Source organism: Ciconia boyciana, chromosome 11 (genome assembly GCF_034638445.1).
Source record: "Ciconia boyciana chromosome 11, ASM3463844v1, whole genome shotgun sequence".
Classification (NCBI taxonomy): domain Eukaryota; kingdom Metazoa; phylum Chordata; class Aves; order Ciconiiformes; family Ciconiidae; genus Ciconia; species Ciconia boyciana.
Genome location: NC_132944.1, coordinates 23,397,996 through 23,417,052, shown reverse-complemented (window position 1 = coordinate 23,417,052; position 19,057 = coordinate 23,397,996). Strand labels below are relative to the sequence as shown.

General features: G+C 37.6%; 1 protein-coding gene across 9 annotated transcripts in view; it reads right to left on the bottom strand.

Moving 5' to 3' along the window:
* ERC2 (ELKS/RAB6-interacting/CAST family member 2) overlaps window positions 1-19,057 on the bottom strand; it is a 532,276-nt gene that overhangs the window by 394,280 nt on the left and 118,939 nt on the right. For all 9 annotated transcript variants that reach the window (XR_012044651.1, XR_012044655.1, XR_012044654.1 and 6 more), the window contains 2 exons: window positions 17,120-17,194; window positions 4,178-4,333 (listed from right to left, as the gene is read on the bottom strand). Coding sequence is in view for 3 of the 9 variants with exons in the window: in XM_072876309.1 (XP_072732410.1) it covers window positions 4,178-4,333; window positions 17,120-17,194 (231 nt within the window). In the remaining 6 variants the exon portion in view is untranslated. The remainder of the gene's footprint in view (window positions 1-4,177; window positions 4,334-17,119; window positions 17,195-19,057) is intronic.

Sequence of the window (19,057 nt, the reverse complement as noted above, 5' to 3'; positions counted from 1 at the left end):
ATATTTGCCTTTTTAAAGTTCTGCATATCTATTAGTGTGTAAAAAAAAAGAAGTTAAACAGGGCATGAAATAAATTCCTGTCTCCAGCAGATGTCCAAACATTTTCACTTTGCTGTATCGTAAGTGGTGTGGAAGACCAACGATAAATTGGTCACAAGCCACGATTCAATGAGATCTCCCAATCTCAGTACAAAAAAAGACAAAGGCAAAAACATTTTTGTACTTTATAAAGACTACAATGAAGGTAACTGCCAAGTCTGGGTATAAGTGCTGTAGCATCTAAGGAACTCCAAGTTTGTCCTCTGATCCTGACCCTCCCACTGTCTCACATATCTCATATGTGCAATTTGCCTGTCACCGCGTTTTCAACATTGCCCAACATGATCTTGCTTCACCTCTCTTCTGAAACCCTAGTTCCTTTGTCTTCCTTCTCAATTTATGATTCTCTGTCACCTCCCACAATTTCAGTTCCGTAGACACTAGCATTTCCAGAAAACCATTATCCTTTTTCTTATATTATTATTTTTACACACCAAAATCTTACATGACATTACATCGAGTAACTGGTAAACAAAGAAAACAAAACAAAAACAAAGGAACAAAAAAATCAGAGCTTTTCCCCTTAATATTGCACAGTAAAATTAATGGGCTAAATCTTTAAGTAAATAATTCCATTAAATGAAACTATGCCGATTTACGCATCATAAGGATCTGGTCTTATGTGACAACTGCTGACAACTGCTTTTTCAAGTGAAGGCTTTAAGTAAAGGAAAAACAGTAGCAATGCAAATGAAGTGGCTGCATACAGCAGACTCTACAAGTCTATCTGTAGATTCTACTGGTTATATTGGTCAGTCTATTTTTAAAGCGTTTATCACATCCACAAAAAAAATCCACAAAATCCACAAAAAAATGCTGTCGTTCTTTCCTGTATATTTCTTCCACAGGATCATCTAGAACTTGCATGCTTCCTTCCTACAGCATGAAAAGTTCTTATACACAGACATGAATTACAGAGCGCCTTGTTACAGCCTAATCAATCCTTAAAGCTCATCTTAACGGTAATTTGCTGAAGTTGTACTGAACTATCACTAGATTTTCATACTCATTCCTGTCGATTGTATGAGAGTTCTAACACTCTAAGAACTACTTAAATTCCAGACTGCAAACTCACACCTGAAAAAAAATTCATCAGTGTTCCTTTAAATATCTGGCTGCTAGCCAAAGGATGAACCCTAGTAAGAAAAGGAAATCTTGCAAAGCAGAAATTATTTTTAAAAATTCACATCATCCTATATGTTTTCTTCATCTCCTTAATGAAGATATCTGAAGCTTCAAATCCCTTAGTCATGAAAACTTTAAGACTTGTTTTGACAATTTCTGTATCATGTGAGTGATGGCAATTTTTGTCCCTTCAAAAACAGAGCCAGGAGAGTCCTCATCAAGTGGGCAAGAAAAAAAAAATTCTAAGCAAGTTTTCTTTCTCATTTCTACAACTCCTGTTTAACTGCAAGTCAAAATTAAAGCCTACAATAAATAACATTCAGTATTGACCTCCATTTAACACCTTCCATTTATTTAAATCAAGAACAGATTTAAACCAAGTTATATTTGAAGAATAAATGTGAAGTATTAAGAGTTTTACAGCACCTAAGATTGTTAACTGTGAGAAGAGTTTTGTTCTGCTCTTTGCCATCAACCAAGACTTCTGTTTATCAGAATTTATCAACAATCTCAGGTCCAACAGATCAGGTGTAATAAGATCTCTTTGCTGACAGCTACATAAATACTTTTCCACCTTGAAAGGTTCTCAGATGAATGATAAAAGTAATATCTTCTCCTGCAAATCTCAATTTTAAGTGAAAGAAAAGGACTGGTGAAAGAAAACAGGCAAAGTTTCATCAGAATGTGGCATTTATCAAAGATCAGAAGACTGTGACAAAACAAGGCACGTTTAACAATCTTCTCATTTGTCTGCTTTCTGTGCCACAGAAATATACTGAAGCTTTTCCTCCCCAAAACATCCAAAGATTGTTAACAACGTACTGGGCTTTGTACATTATTTCTGTATCAACAGATTTGCCGAGATGCATTTGGAGTTTTGCTCTAAATTACTAAAACTGAATTGCTTTGAAATTAACAATGTTTTAAGAGGCAAGATAATTTTCCTGATGATAATGCTACCTAAGCTACTGAAAAGTAGCTAAAGTTCTTAAGAGCTACTTTTTTCAACAGAATAAATATATTCTTTGAGGGGTTTTTTGTTTTTTTAATAAATCTGGATTAATTCCACAGGGGCACAAACACTTCCAAATTCTTCTGTAGCATAAACCCCCGGGAGAGGATAAAAATATGCCCCAACGTCCCAAGACACCAGCTTTTCCTGTGATGTAGTTTCTGAGATATTACAGTTTCCAAACTGGGAGACAGTAACAGCTCTTCTGAGGCGGAAAATCTTCAGTATCCAATACTACACAGTGGTGAATGTTCTTACTCCTATACTCACTGTGGAATTCAAAGTAAAAGCATCTCGTCAAGAAGATAATGAAGGTCTAATTTACACAAGAAAACTGAAAATCAGAGAACTCAGATTCTCCAGAAGGTGCTGACACTGTTTCATTCTCTGACCATAGGCAAGCCGCACACTTGCTCTCAATCTTAGCTTGCCCGACTCTGAAAGAGTGGTAATGGTACTTCTCTACCTGATATTGCAAACTTTGTACTTAAACAGCAACATTGCTAAGTATTTTTAGCATCAACAATGGTAGGCAGAGAACTATGCTTTAAGCCAATTAACTCCTACTTTTTTTGCTTACATGGCCTCTAGAGAGGTCATAGTACCAGCTCCTCCTCAAGCAGGTCTTTCAGAGGTGCGAGTACACATTTCAGAAAAAGTGCATCAATCTATCTCAGTTCCCTAGAATTTCACGTACACAATTTCCACATACACAAAAAACCCTAAATATTAAACAGAATAAGAACCCAAACAAATAACTAGGATGCAAAGACTTTTAAAATTAAGTACGATTTCATAATAATCATGACTACTAAAGTTTTTTGTCTAGATTTTATTCTGGCATTATGGTCAAATTTTTAACATCACTGCAAGAGATGAGATGCCTGGCTTTCCCTTTCAGCGTTTCCACTTCAGGCTGCTGTGACTTGTTTCACCCCATCTTAGTTTAGCTTAGAAATAATATTAAAAAATGCTATTGCCAAAACCTAAATTTATTTAGCTGATGCTGGGAGCATCAGCTTCAGTCTTGATAATTTCAAACTTTTTTTTTTTCTTTTTATCAAGTACTTGAATTCAGTATTTTATCACTTCATAAACAAAACACATTCAAGGTAGAGACCTGGGAATAAACCAGCACAAATTGTAACACTATATGTATTTATTCAATTTTTAAGGCAATTATAAAAATATCAGAAAAGAAATATTGTACTCACAAGAAAGACTATTTGGAGTGCTTGTCTTTACCTAGACAGCAGCTGAGCACATCAAAATGAAAGGAGGTATAAAGACCAGCTGGGACAACAATTTAGACCTCAAGCTTTGCTTCTGATGTATTTTAAAATAATGAACAAGCAATACTGTTTTATGAGCTTGACATCAGGAAATGTGTTACATCACTACACATTTACTATCTGCTTGTGGTCAACTCATAATTACCTATGTACAATAATTTGAAATGAAAGGTACTCTGCGGGAACAAAGTCATCACATTGCAAGTCTTTAAAATACTAGAATATTACAATTTGGTATCATCTATGGAACAGCAGTCCCTACTGTGAAACTGCAGTCAAAACCAGAAAAAAATGCACAATTAAGGTTGTGCCCAAATGGTGCAAGTCAAAATTATGAACTCATTCAAAAAGCCAACATTAAAACACCATACACAAGAAAGGGAAAAGAGAACACAGTATAGACTCAGGATTGTAGTAGCCTCTGCAGAAGTGGTGAAGTAGCCTCTTCCTTACCTCTTCCTAAGTCAAAACATAAACACATTTTTATTTATCCAAAATGCTTCACTCCTCCATAGCTACTGAGAATTGCATAGTAGAGATTTACCAAAAGAAGATATGCAGATAGCTGCTTGTGTTGAAAAGGGTCAATTTAAAACTTTTGTTTCCATTATTTAAACAGCATTAAGCTATTTTTATTAATAGACCTTACCTTATTTTTCATGAACTTTGAGTGACTCTTGTAAACTTCTATTTGTTTGATTTCTTCTTCTCGGTCCTCTGTATTCAGAACTCCGTTTGTCTTTAACATCTGTATTTCATCTTCAAGATCTCGTATATTGCGCTCAAGTGAAGCTATTTTTGTATCCTAAGTTATGAAAAAAGAGTATTGAAAATGATACAAAACTTGTATATTAAAGCATAACAAAAGTATATCTGTACTTGCATGAACATCAAATAATAAGATAGCAAAAACAGAATGCACAAATACAGATTGCACATACTGTCATAAACCAAGAGTAATTCTATTGATTTTGGCTTAAAGAAATGCAGAATTTAGACCTCTCTCACCCCCCAGAAAAAAGCGTGCAATGCTATGTTCTGTTGCGTGGTCTGCAGAGAATACATTCTGGTCAAAATTCTGTCTTCACTCCTACACAGTTAGGGATGAAGGGAGAATGGAAGATGCCCTATTTCCCACGTGTACATGGTAACATACCTCGTTTGCTTTGCTAAGCATCTAGGCCTGGCTATTCTTCCAAGCTCTTAAACACAAAGTTCAGCCTAGGGAGGCCAGTCCATCATCGCTGCAGGACGACAGGCCACTTCATTACGTGACTCAGCCTCAGGCTGAGTTTCCCTATTTCCACAGAGTTCTGCTTGCTGTCCGGAGGAAGAAAGGTGGTCTCCTCACATGCTTTTCCTCCACTAATTCAGCCACATCACTAAGAGGGGATTTATCACTTTTTATTATGAGTCCCAAAACAAACAAAACCACAAAACCACAACCACTAAAAAATTTCCACATCACAGACAACGGCTGCCATGTGTGCCAGCCCAGCACTGGAAACATCCTGTGATTTTTTTTGTTGTTGCCAGTCGTCTGGAAATTGACTGAATCTCTTCAGTGAGAGTCAGAAAGATTAAAAAAGTGATTACACAAACTTCTCACAGAATTTTCTGTTTAAAAGAGCATTGCAAAATGACTCATTAGGAAACTTGCTTTAGGCCCTGTTTGCAGACATTTATTAAGAAATTGAAAACATTGTGATTCAGATGGTCAGACAATCAGTTCAAGACCAACAAGGAGCAACCATCCATCAAAAATCAGAGAGAGTCAGAGAGAGATCGGGGTGAAGTTCTTGTTCCACTGAGGTCAATTAAAAAAAATATAAAAAATATAAAAAATATAAACCCCCCCCCACCCCCCCCAAAAAAAAACACTGACTCAGTAAGATCAGGATATTAACCTAGAAAGCTAATTTGGGAAAAAATACAAATTGAATTGATCCTTTAACCAGGACAAGCTAAGCTTGAATCGCTCTGCTTAATTACAACTTTGTTTCTGTTTCTTTTTTCAAAATTAGTTTTATTTTCCTGAGTTCTAAGAGTACACCAATGCTTTGTCAAGGCCGCCTAAAAGCAAGCAAAACCAGAATGCCTGTACTGCCTTCTTTCATAATACAGCTAGGCAAATTTAGCAATTTAAGACACAGGATAGTTCGGATAAAGTTCCAAAAAGCATCTGAACTTTTGGTACTAAAGCAAAAATGAAACTCAGATTCTTTTTGAGATTTAGCAACCACTGTTACAAATCCATACGGAATCAAAGCTATGTAAGGACTAAATGTCATTTAGACGGCACACTATCATTCCTCTAACATTTTAGTTTTTGTCTTTATAGTCAATAATAAGTCTTGGACTGAGAGAAATTTTCTTTTATAATCTAATTTCTTACATTAGTTAAATTAATAGAGGTTTTTGAATGGGAAAGATTTTAACTATTCGGTGTGCAGTATAAAAGCTGTTCATAAACAAGTGAAAATATTCATAGTCTGAAATCCTGGAGGTTTTCCAAGATCCACCAGGACAAGTATTCATAATATGAAATTAAAATTTGTATTTTCCTTACAATTTTCACTCCCAGATAAATGCTACTAAAAATAAAATGATAGCATGTGTTAATTTACAGTAACTGTGGTCCTTCAAGATGTTTCTCTCAGAAGCTGATGCTCTTTCACCAAACATGCTGGAGTGCATACAGATACTTTTGACGAGAGTCCCTGAGCAGGGTATCCTGAACATCCTTTGTGCCTTCAGCTAAGGAAATAAGGAACGCTTATTCTCAGCCAATCATATTGCTGTGTGGGACAACACATCTCAAAGAACGGTATTTACTGTAGTTAATAATACTATTCTTTGGTAAGGTAAATAAAAACTTATTTGCCCACATCTTTTCCATTATTAGTGAGTCAAAAACGATAATTCACACGACAGGAGCTGTGTGAGAGGATTCTACCTGTGTAGTGTGAAACAGTCCCCCCAAAATTAGCATTAGAACTTCACAGCTTCTCTGCAAAATAATGTCACATGAACACACTCAATGAACCACAAAGAGCTTTCCCTATAACTCCTTTAATGAAAGTATTTAGGATACAGAGACAGCTTGCCTAGAAAAGTAAGCTGTCACGTAATAGTTCATTTGGTAAGTCATAGCACAGCTTGACCCGATTAGAAGGTCTGCATAGAAATAATCTATCCACATGGTATTCATACAGTCAGAGCAAGCGAGCTTAAGTTCAAGTTAATCTGAACTATGTAGGAAACAAGTAAGTGCCTTAGTCTTCAATGACAAGGTCTCTCAGGCCTTTGTGGTTAATCAAAGGGTTCAAGCAAGAGGACTATCAACAGTGAGGACTCAGTCAGGGCTTACTTGTCAGAACTCAACCCATACAAATCCATGGGACTCAACAGGCTGCATCCAAGGGTGTTGAGACAGCTGGCTGATGTCCCTGCAAGCCCACTCTCTGGCATCTCTGAAAAATCATGGAAACTGGCGGAGATCCCTGATAACTAGAGGAAGGCAAATGTTGCACTCATCATCAAGAAGAGACCAAAAGAACAAACCAGCTGGACAACCTCACTTTGTTCCCTGGGAAAAATATGGTGAAGTCTTCTTGGAGAACATTTTTGATCACATGAAGGAGAAGGTAATTTGGAACAGTCAGTGGAGATTTACCAACAGTAAATCATGCCTGACCAACCCAACTGCCTTCTGTGATAAAATTATTAGATTTGTGGATGAAGAAAGAACACTGGGTGTCATTTACCTCAACTTTAGCAAGGTTTTGGACACTGTCTCCCATATTTTTGTATCAAAGTTAAGACATTATGGTCTGGATGGGTAGAAAACTAGCAAGGTAAAAAACTAGTTCTATGATCAGGCTCAGAGGGTAGTGGTTAATAAGTTGTGCTCTACCTGGAAGCCAGTAACAAGAATACCATGGGGTCCATACTGGGACCTGTTTACTGTCTTTATCAGTGACCTGAAAGAGGTGACAAGAGTGCTGGCTCACAAAGCCTGTAGAGTACACCAAGCTGGGAGACCAGTCAATGTGCTCAAGGGCAGGGCTGCTATCCAAAGGGACCTAGACAGACTGGATGAACAGGCAGACAAGAACCTTAGGAAATCCAACAAAAGACAAAAGCAAAGTCCTGCGCCTGGGAAGGAAGAACCCCTTGCAGCTGTACCAGGCGGGGACTAACTCCCTGGGGAGCAGCTCTGCTGAAAAAGACTTGAGAATCTTGGTGGACAGCAAGCTTAACAGGAGCTAGCGCTGTGACCTGGCAGCAAAGGCGGCAAACTGCATCCTGGGCTGTATTAACATGAACACAGCCAGTAAGCAGATCAAGGGAAGAGATTATTGCCTTCTACTCAGCATTTATTAGACTTTGTCTGCAATACTGCATCCAGTTTTAAGCCCTGCAGTACAAGACAGACTTGATTAACTTGAATGACTTCAGCAGGAGGCCACCAAGAGGGTTGGGGGGCTGAAGTACTTGCCCTCTAAGAAGAGGCAAAGGGAAGTGGGCTTGTTCATCCTAGAGAAGAGGAGGCTTCAAGGGGGGCCTAAAAGTAGCCTTGCAATACCTACAAGTGTTATATTTTGAGTACAATCCCTGGAAATGGTTGCCCAGAGAGGTGGTGTCATCCATCTCTGGAGGTTTTTCAAGATCTGGCAGGATAAAGCCCTGATTGTATCTCTTCATTTGGGATTCACAATCATGAGATACAATATACTGCAGGCAAATTCACGAACTCCAGTGGGGTAGAAAGAATATTCTTTCTCTGTCATTACTCCATAGTAATGTAGTACTATGTTCTACATTGTAATTGTAGTACAGTGATCTTAAGCCTGAACGTCTGATGCCACTGAAGTATGTTCAGCATTTCACTAGCAAACTGGATTAAGATTTTTAGCACCCTTAATAATTAATGCCTTAATAATTAATCACAAATGGCTTTGCAATATAATTAATTGTAGAAGCAGATGGATGTGTTTCCCAAAAGTAGGGCTGACTTCAGTGCTTCTTTCTTGGCTTTTCTCTTCCGCAAATAGCCAGCTGCATTGTTCATAACCAAAGTAATGTAAAAAGTTAAATTTACAAGTTTTTATAAGATTTAATTCCTTCTATTCATGTGTAAACAAATTTTCAGTCAAAGCCTGTTCCACTGAAAACATCAGAAAATCACTACACTATGACTGTAGCAAGCAGCAGAACACAGAAATAATCTCATTCAAAACAGCTGAAAATTAGCATCACAGTAAAAGCACATTTCTTCTGTGAAAGACCATCCCCTCATTAAACAGTTTTGTTCAATTGCACAATCAAAACCACATTAAGTGTATAACAACACTATACTGATACAGGTATGTATACACCAGTTCAACCATAAAAAGAGAATGGCTTCAAAATGAATGGCAGGATAAGCACTTGCTTACAGTCCTACAAAGTGACCAGGAAATTTCTGTGCGAATCAGAACTCTCATAAATACAGTCAGCTCCCTCCCAGATACTTCAAAAGTCCAGAATACAAATTTTCACCAAAAAAAAAAAGGTCATAAGATGATGGAGGAAAGGAAAAAGAAAAAGATTTGTCAAATTTTGCCTACTGCTAACATTGTGACAATGGGAAAAATACACCTAGCCTGCTGCTGAATGCAGACTCATCCACTTGCATCACACTGTGATATACCAGTTTTCAGAGGCAGATATGTTTCTGGGTTGTAGAACTATGCAAATACACTGTGGTTCCTGTCTGAAGAGTTTTCCAGTGTGTTTTAATCCAGACAAGAGCTCAGTGATGTAAAAGGATGTAAAACTTTCCAATAAGAACTCTCAAGACAAAGGAATTCAAAATAGAAGTTAGGGAGAGCCATCTTCCATGACAGCAAACATACTTTAATGCCATACAGGCAAAGTAACACACTTTGAAGGGGAATACCCAACCCCTTCGTGCATCTTATAAGTTTCCGAATTAACTGCATCCCCTTTCAGAAAAGGAGCTCCAGCCAAAAGAGAAAGAAGTGTCAGAATGCAAAGGAAACAAAAAAAAAATTATTGGAATGTGGCACTTGCCATTTCTTATCTTTTACCTCACTAGCTGTTTCTTTTCTGGAAAATACCTGATACTGAAAATGCTGATGGTAATCTTAATCAGCAGCCCGTATTTTCCTTTCGTGAAGGGTATGTTCAAAGAGAAAGAGTATTCCACCAAAACAATCAATTAAAAAATACAAAGGAGCTAGCAAGGGATGCAACTTTAAGAAAAAACAAAACAAAAGAACAAAAAACAAACCAAAACAAAAACCCCACAACAAAAAACCCACCACACACCCCACCACAGCTACACACCCCCCCATCCCCAATTCTGGAAGACTTCCAACCAGCTTTTAGGTTATATGTCTATATCTAATATAATTATGGAGTTGTTTTTTTGAATAACAACTTTTCAAGTTGCAGGTAAAATGCACTTAAATTACTTAGTATATTAGTCTAACATTATTAACATGACAGATTTCCAATAGCAGAATCCTAAAAATTTTAGTAATATTTGTCCATGGAATCAGCATTACTCATATCACAGAGCAAAGTCTGTATGAATGATCATTAAAAAAACAAGTAAACTTTCTAATTAAATGACCAGCTCTTCACATGACAGAAAATAAACATTTTTAAGATGTTAACTGTTCCGTTCACAAAACATTTTTCCATAATTTTTTTTTTAAAGAGAAGAAAGTTAAAAAAAAAGGTTGAGACGGAATGAAAAAAAGGGGAAGAATTCTCATTAAATCCTATCATTCAGAGAAATTGCACGAAAAGAAAAATACTGAAAGAGAAAAAAATAATTTTAAAAGCTATCAAGGCTTACACACAACAAGAAATTATTGTAGCGCTCTCAGATACTACAATTAAGTCAGCTTGCTCCATCAGACTTCATTTTAGAAATTTTCTACTCCTATTATTGAAGATAAAAGCAAAACCTAAGCTTCACTGCACTTTACAATGATTTCGCACTGAAATACATGACCTGTTATGACATCTCATCTGGGAGTAGTCCTCATCAAATCTCTCCTGCTAAGTCTTTAAGAGTCTGGCTTTTTGTACTGCATTTGTATTTTACATGGTTGCAAATATAACATGGCAGAAATAATTTATAGCACAGCCTGGTACCCACAGGTTTATACGTCACAGAATAATATTTAAGCTTTCAGAAATATCTAACATAACTTTTGGAAGCATTTTCTGTACTTCTACTTTATCACAAGTTTGAACTCTCCAAGGAAAACTTTATTTTTAATCAATCTCTGCATACCGTGATAACAGCTATGTAAAAACTAGTTTTCCTATCTCTAGAAAAATTGTTGCTGTCAGTTTTGTATTAACTATTTATTGGAACAGAAGCCAGAAATTTCACAAATTTTTAAGACTAAAATCTGTTTCAGAATAATTTATCAAAAACATCAGTGACAACAAGACAGAAGAGAAGCCAGACAGCACCTTCATTCACAGACGGTTCAAGGAGTCAAAGGTACTGTTCCCCTACGTATGAACAGTGCAGGGCTGGCAGTTCTGCAAATACACCAGACAGGCTGCTGGCTTGCCCAGGAAACCCAAAAGTCTTCCTGTCTGGACAACTGCTAGAGAGCAAGAACCCCTGTAGGTCAAAGATAAATCGGGCAGCCTGGAGCTCCCCATGGGTACTGCCACAAGGGAATTGGGTTGACTTACAGGATGGATAGAAAGTTAGATAGCTTTGCTTTCACTAAAAGTTTTGACAGACTAGGCATATTCCCATAAAATCTTCTGATTCAGCTGAACCAGCATTTTCACACAAAAACTTCAATTGGAAAACTTTCAACCAGCTCTTGTTGTGGCACAGGGTCTGGCAATCTTTCAGAAACTGAAACAGGAACAGATGCAATATTTCCTTCAAACGTCTAAGACTTATCCACATTAGCAGCATTCTAACAAACTACATGGGTCTGTGTTGAATCACAAAGAAGATTCCTTTGCAGTAGTATTAAGGAAGCAGAGCTTAGTATTAGCTGGTACTAATAAACATCATCCGAGTTCTACAACAATGCAACATTTGTGCAGATTTTTCCAGCCAGGCCCTCTAAATCTGTTAAAAGACAAAAGATTATATAGCAGGATTTGTGATACAGACCAGGGTACTCACCCTAATCTATCCCCTCCTTCCAACCAAGTAACCAATACTTCTTCCTCATCTACTTTATCAGAATAGTGTTGCAGATATTCTGTGAGAAAGGCTAGGGCTATTCCTATGCTGGACCTAGCAGAAATCCATCTCTTCTGGAACATGAAACAATTAGCATGTGTCCTGATGCCCAAGAAAATAATATTCCACAATGGGAAGAAGACTAAGTCTACAAATGAGTTTCCACAATAACGTTTCATGAATCTTATCTATCCAGTCCTTACAACAAGAGTGCTATAGCACATTTCCTGGACACCTGGGGAGGGGACAGAAATAGTAGGGCAAAACATTTGTAAATAATACAGCATTCCAGTCTGTCTTACTCTGAAACAAAAAGTAATGAAATGCTACTCTTCATCATTTCAAATACCTGATAAATTTAAGCCATGTCTGTGAAAAATCTTACTTGTAGGGCATTCAACAAGCAATCAGAAGCAAATATTTGAAACTTCACATTTAATAAAGCTTGCATTTAAACGCACATATGCACGCATGCTATCAACAAGACCATACATGACTACTCCTACTGTATACTTTAACTTTGTCAATTTAATACAGAGAATAGTCAGGTTTATTTTTGAAGACAAGGGAAAGTGAAAGTTCATGCAATCTTAACAATAACAGTATGTTGCACCGCAAACACACATACACACTTTCTTAGAACCAAACCCATACCTGAAATATCAAAGCTGGATCAATATATAAAGATGGCTCTTTCTGCAAGTAAGGTAAACCACAAATATTTTCATTTACTTTACAGCTTACCATTTTTAAAGACTTTTTAATTCTTGTTGCTAGACTATATATATTTCAGGATGGTCAATGCCCTACACTTAGAATGAGCTTTATGCCATATCTGTAGGCAACTCGTTTCTGATTTTCTCTCTCAAGTAATATCACTGGTTTAAGCCCGGAACTGTCTGAACAAGATCATAGAATAGTTTGCGTTTGAAGCAACCTTTAAAGATCATCTAGTCCAAACCTCCTGCCAGGAGGTGGAGGGACATCTTTCACTAGATCAGGTTGCTCAAAGCCCCATCCAACCTGATGTTGAACACTTCCAATGATGAGCTCACAACTTCTCTGAGCAACCTGCTCCAGTGTCTCACCACACTCATCGTAAGAAATTTCTTCCTTGTGTCCAATCTAAATCTACCCTCTTTCCGTTTACAGTTCCTGGTAAAAAGGCTTTCTCTGTCTTTCTTCTAAGCCCCCTTTATATATGGAAAGGTTGCAATAAGCTCTCCCCAGAGCGTTTTCTTCTCCAGGCTGAACAACCCCAACTCTCTCAGCCCTTCCTCATAGGAGAGGTGTTCCAGCCCTCGGATCATTTTCATGGCCCTCCTCTGGACCTGCTCCAATAGGTCCATGCCTTTCCTGTGCTGAGGACCCCAGAACAGAACGCAGTACTCCAGGTGGGCACTCACAAGAGATGGGCAAGTTTTGACCTGATTCATGTGCTCAGGAGTACCTCTTATTGAAAGAATGAAATAAGGAAAAGTGTGTTTCCTTTTACTCTTTTTTATTATATTAATCAGTGTTAATCAACTTTGGATATCACTGATATTCAAAGATATCAGTGATCTGGCATTTGTCAGCACACAATACGCAAAGAAGCATGCACGGGTGCAATGGCAATTAAAGGAAAGGACTTCAAAGTACCAGCGTTATTTTATCATTAAACAACGATTTAGGCATGAGAAGAAAATGCTGTTTGATTACATATATCTGTAGTCACAAAGTCAGAAGCAACCGTTGCAACAAAACTAGACTAGCTTCCTGTATAACACAAGTCAGAAACTTACATGAATGCTGTTAAACATACACACCATATTTTAGTGTGTATTTGCTACCTCTAGCTTTCATGCACTGTATTTTGCAATATATTTATTTTCATTACTGGAGAGGACTTTTTTTTTTAAATGAAGATATCTCAGGTAGGTATCTCCAGATTGTAATCTCTTTGCTCTGTCATATCCTATTTGTTAAACTACACAAAATTAAGCTCCTAAAGTCATTCATTGTTTGGTAATATTTTTAAACATTCTGGTGGCTCTTCTCTGAACACTATGAGCTGCATGCTGTAACTGTTTTGGGCAGATGTGCACTTCAAAACTTTTACCCCTTTACTAAATCAGACATATCTAGCATGCCCTACTTTCTAGAGAACGAATCTCAGAGGAAACCATTGTGGAGGGTGGGGGAACAAAAGAAAACAAAACAATCTCTTCAAAGCAACATCTACAATGTGATTAAGCAAGTTTAAAAAAAAAAAAACAGGAGCTTGAGGGAATAACAGGAGCATATGGGAAAAGGAAGCATCCTGCCCTCCTCCTGTCCTGTGACTCTGCTTTCCAGAAGAAAGAAGGGCTTCTGGAGAAGAAGGTCTGCTGCTGACAAGGAAACAGAGAGTGAAGAATGTAAGGGGAAAGAATAAGCAAAAGACACGGGACATCTGGAAGCAAACGTGTCTAAGAAGCAAAACCAGAAAGTTAGGAAAGAAAGGCCTGTGCAATGCATCTGAAAAGACAATAGATATCTGAAAAGCAATAAAGTCATAGAAACAGGAGTCACGACATAGGATGTGAATTTTCTGTCTTTTTTGTTTGTCTTTTTTAATAAGTATACAGATGATAGACACTGGTCAAGGAGACAACAGTTATGCAGAAAATACAATTGCTGTAAGAAAAGGCAACTACTTGCAAAGTTTTCAGAGAGAAATGAAGAGCAGGGCAGAAGAAAAGCTGTTTAGGACAAAAAAAAAAATCACATACGAGGTGATAGGTAGGAGAAATGGGGATACTTCATTGGATGAAAGGGAGGGCTGACTGGGAAAAGGGACAGAAAGCATTCAGCAATGGCAAGGGACAGAAGAAAACCACAGGAAAGAATAGAGGGATTTACGAAGGAGGGAAAGCTGCCTCCTGGCAGAGTCTGGGGGAGCCAGGGAGGGGACTCAGACAAAAGTTAACGTGGCAAGGGGGCGGAAGGGTTTGGGTGCAGTAAAGAGAAATGTATACTGCTTGGAGCCTCTGCATGGGGGAGTGCACGGCCTCAGATTGCCATATTAGAGGGTAATCTTCTCCCTCCTTCTACCCTCAACACTGTAGGGAAATTATTGCTTCAATGCTTGATCATTCAAAACAAATGTTCCATATTTTTTTCAAAACAAATGCTGTCTGGATTAAGACAATTTAAATTTACTTGAAAACATTCCAAAGCTGGAACTTGTAATGAAAGTTGCTGTTTAATCATGTGGATTTCAACATCTTGCATTTGTCCCTTTTTCTTTTCAATATTAGGCCTATTTTAGACAGGACAACCCCAAAGGAGCGTGTGTTCATATGAAAAGAAAGAACTGTGTGCCTTGGAGCCAAAAGGCAGCTCCGCATCAGAAAGCTCCAGCAACACGATCACAGCCTCACCCATGACAAGTGAAAGCCCTCATTACAAAGATCAGATTTTTAAAAAGTGGAAGATTGCACCACTCCCAACTCTCCTGGAAGACAAACAGAAAAGATTGTGCTGTCTTCAGGGACAGACGCTGTCAGAGTGGCTCCAACTACAGGAAGAGGAATTGCAAACTATTTTGCAACATAACCTCTGCATTGTTAATAACCCACATGGAAGACCATAAATTATTCTAACATACTATCTCTGTATCCCAAAACTTTTAAATTTATAATTCTGGATACTAACAGAAAGAAACAAGTTTCTCAGCCAGTATCCTACTTTCCCATATACTTCGGGTAACAAGTTACTACAAAAAACACACATTTTAGATTTCATACATAGCCTTCTGAACTAGAACAAACAGGGAAAGTCCAAGGCAAATGCACATCAGAAGATGGAATGATGAAATTGATGTACCTAACTTGTTATTCATATAATCCAAACTAATTATTATCTATTAAAAGGCAGATACTGTATTTATGAAGTCCTGCTGTTGTTGTAACTCTGTATTTACCACAATGTTCAGACATGCTGAACTCATTTGCTCATAACAGAAGTCACTGGCAAAATTAGGCCTTTAATTTGCATTTCCTTCTAAGACTGAAATGAAAGACCATCATTAATGTATTTCAGGCAGCATTGCCAACTCACAAATTATCTCAAGTCTCATGGTATTTTTCTTAAAGACGTATATTCCAGACTCACAGAACCATGCAAAAATATCAGTTTTCACTTTTAAATTATTATTTTTATCTTTTGTTATTGTGGGGGGAAAAAGCCACAACACTTTAGTAATATTATATATCAAAAAGAGGAAACTATGTTCAGGACTAAGACAGGAGTTACATCACATTTTGTCATTTCACTCTGCTGATGCAATTAATGTTTTCCTTAGGTTAGACGTAAAATGATGGCCAAATAACCACCAACAGAAGTATTGTTTTTAAAGATCAAGAAGAAAAACATTTTACATCGGCCTTGGACAGTTTGTGGCTGCTTCTGTTTGTCAGTTTATTCCATCTGCTTTGGCTCACCTGAAACATTTTTTCCCCCTGAGTCTTTTTAAAAGTAATATTCGGTTCTCATTATTCAGCAATGCTGCACTTTATTTTTTTATTCAAGTCATATTAAGAAAACAGAGTGGGAGAAAGAAATACTCATTATTCCTAGCTTCACAGCAAAATAAGCTGAGAAATAAAAGGAAGCATTTAATGATTCAGTAGTAAAAGTTATAAATTGAGGTGTTGTGGGTTAACCCTGGTAGGCAGCTAATTGTCACCCAGCCACTTGCTCACTCCCCCTCAGTGGGATGGGGGAGAGAATTGTCAGGGCAAAAGTGAGAAAACTCGTGGGTCGAGATAAAGCCAGTTTAATAGGTAAAGCAAAGCTGCGCACACAGGCAAAGCAAATTACGGAATTCATTCAATCCTTCCCATCAGCAGGCAGATGCTTTGCTATTTCAAGGAAAGCAGGGCTTCATCAGGCACAGCAGTCACTTGGGAAGACAAATACCATAACTCTAGATGCCCTCCCCTCAGTTTTATTGCAGAGCATGACATTCTATGGTACCATTCTGTGGTATTCTAACGTACGCTACCTTGCCTACATTCTATGGTTCTATCCCTTTGGTCAATTCAGGTCAGCTGTCCCAGCTGCGTTCCCTCCCAGCCTCTTGTCCACCCCCAAACGGCTTGCTGGGGGGGAGCAGAGCGAGAAACCGAGAAAGCTTTGACTCTGTGTAAGCACTGTTCAGCAACAGCTAAAACATCAGTGTATCATCAACGCTGGTTTGGTCCCACATTCAAAACATAGCACCATAAAGGCTGCTGTGAGGAAAATTAACTCCATCCCAGCCAGATCCAGTACATGAGCTCATGCTACAAAAATAATTTATGGAAAAACAGGCAAAGACCATACCTTCATTTCAATAACTGTTTGAAGAGCTTTCGTCTTTGCTGGCTCAGGCTGAAGTTGGGTTCTTCTGTGTAATTCCTGTGGAGGGACACGATAGAAATAAGCCTGACGACTCATCTTTCCATTATTTTAATCGCTCAGATGAATTTATTACAACAAAATAAAAGTCTGATGATTAGAAGCATGTAACTCCAAATGCTACAGGTGCTTCCCTCTCTATAATCCCTCTAGCATCACTGCAGTCCCTATCTTATATTACAGTCAAGTCTGACGGCACATGCGCTATTTCTGAAACCCCTATCAATAATTAATGTCAACAGTGACAAAGCCAGCAAGTAATTTCTTAGTCCAAATACAATGCTGCTGTTTTTGCCTAAACATCAAAACTTAATTAATTCAGTTGTGTTACTAATTCAAACACTGTTAAGTAATTGAAATTTTTTTACTGTAATTTCTTAGTTTTTCCTTTAATATCCAAGATAAGCAATTTAAAGACATTATATTTAAATTTGACATTTTAAGGATAATAATTACATAGTGGGTTGACGCAGCACCCTCTACAGTAGCAATTACATTTCAGTTTTCACATTTTCATACCATTTTTTATGCATCTTAATCCACATGTAAAAGAAAAATAGATTGCATTAGTTAAGACATACCATTAACAGAATTAACGTCTACTGGTCTTTATAAAAAAGAGGATAAAGATGGCAGCACTCAGTTTTAAAAAAACTCCTGTGTTTTATAAGAGACTCACTTATCTACATAGAACAATGCAAAGCTGTAATGAAACATCATCATTTAAGAATTTGATTATGCTTATACCCATCCCACAAACCATCCGAGCACTTTACTAGAAAACAAAACTGAAACAGGACAGATACAGTCCTGTTTCTAGTCCTTTAGAGTCTTTCCCCTCTAAGGGACAGGACTGCCACGGTAGATGTCTTTCTCTCCCTGGTCTTTCTACCCCAGTGCTCCATGTACACATTTGAACTAACTTTATAACCATGAAAAATATGTTTATGCCTGGCAGGCTGAGAAGCTAGGTTCATTCATTCACCACAAAGATATTAGCTGACTCCAGAACCTGAGCTATTGTGTCTTCAAAATTATGCCTCTCTCAGCTCATCCTCAAATTCGAGGGGGGGGGTGATGGGTGGTATAGGGAGGGTGGGGTGTCATCAAAAGAACATAACACTGAGTCCTAATTATCTTTATTCCCACTTCTCAAATCCCCTTTTCTTGAGTGAAGCAAACCACGAACAACTTGACAATCAATTAATAGACTAATGATCAAAATTATAATCAACTACGGATTGTACGCATTTATTATCCTGCCCCCTCCTCAGCCTATCCTAGCACATTTCTGGGTCTTGCCTACCTAAACCCACAAGCTTAAAAGTCATATTTTTTTGTATCACGAACTATCAATCAGCTTCTTGTTCTATTTAGCAACAAGCATATTGCTTATCAATGACTTTGAGAAACAATCACTCTTTAAAGACTATAGGAGGAGTGATTTGGGGCATGTTGTTAAATTAAAGTCTACTGATAATAAACATCTTTATAAAATACATTCAAAAAATTGTGTGGCCTAATATATTAAAATAACTGAAAGAGACAAGTTAGTCGTGTGTGCTCCATTTAACTGAACACAGATTACTTAACTTGAAATGCATATGACAGGACATAATATCAAGAATTTAACTGAACACAGATTACTTAACTTGAAATGCATATGACAGGACATAATATCAAGAATTTAACTGAACACAGATTACTTAACTTGAAATGCATATGACAGGACATAATATCAAGACACCCATCCTGAAATTGTCAGGTTTGGCATGCATTTTTGGTTAAAATAAAAGAAGCTGTCCATCGGTAACAGAAAATTTTATGTATACAGAAACAGATCAATACTTAAGATCTGTAGGA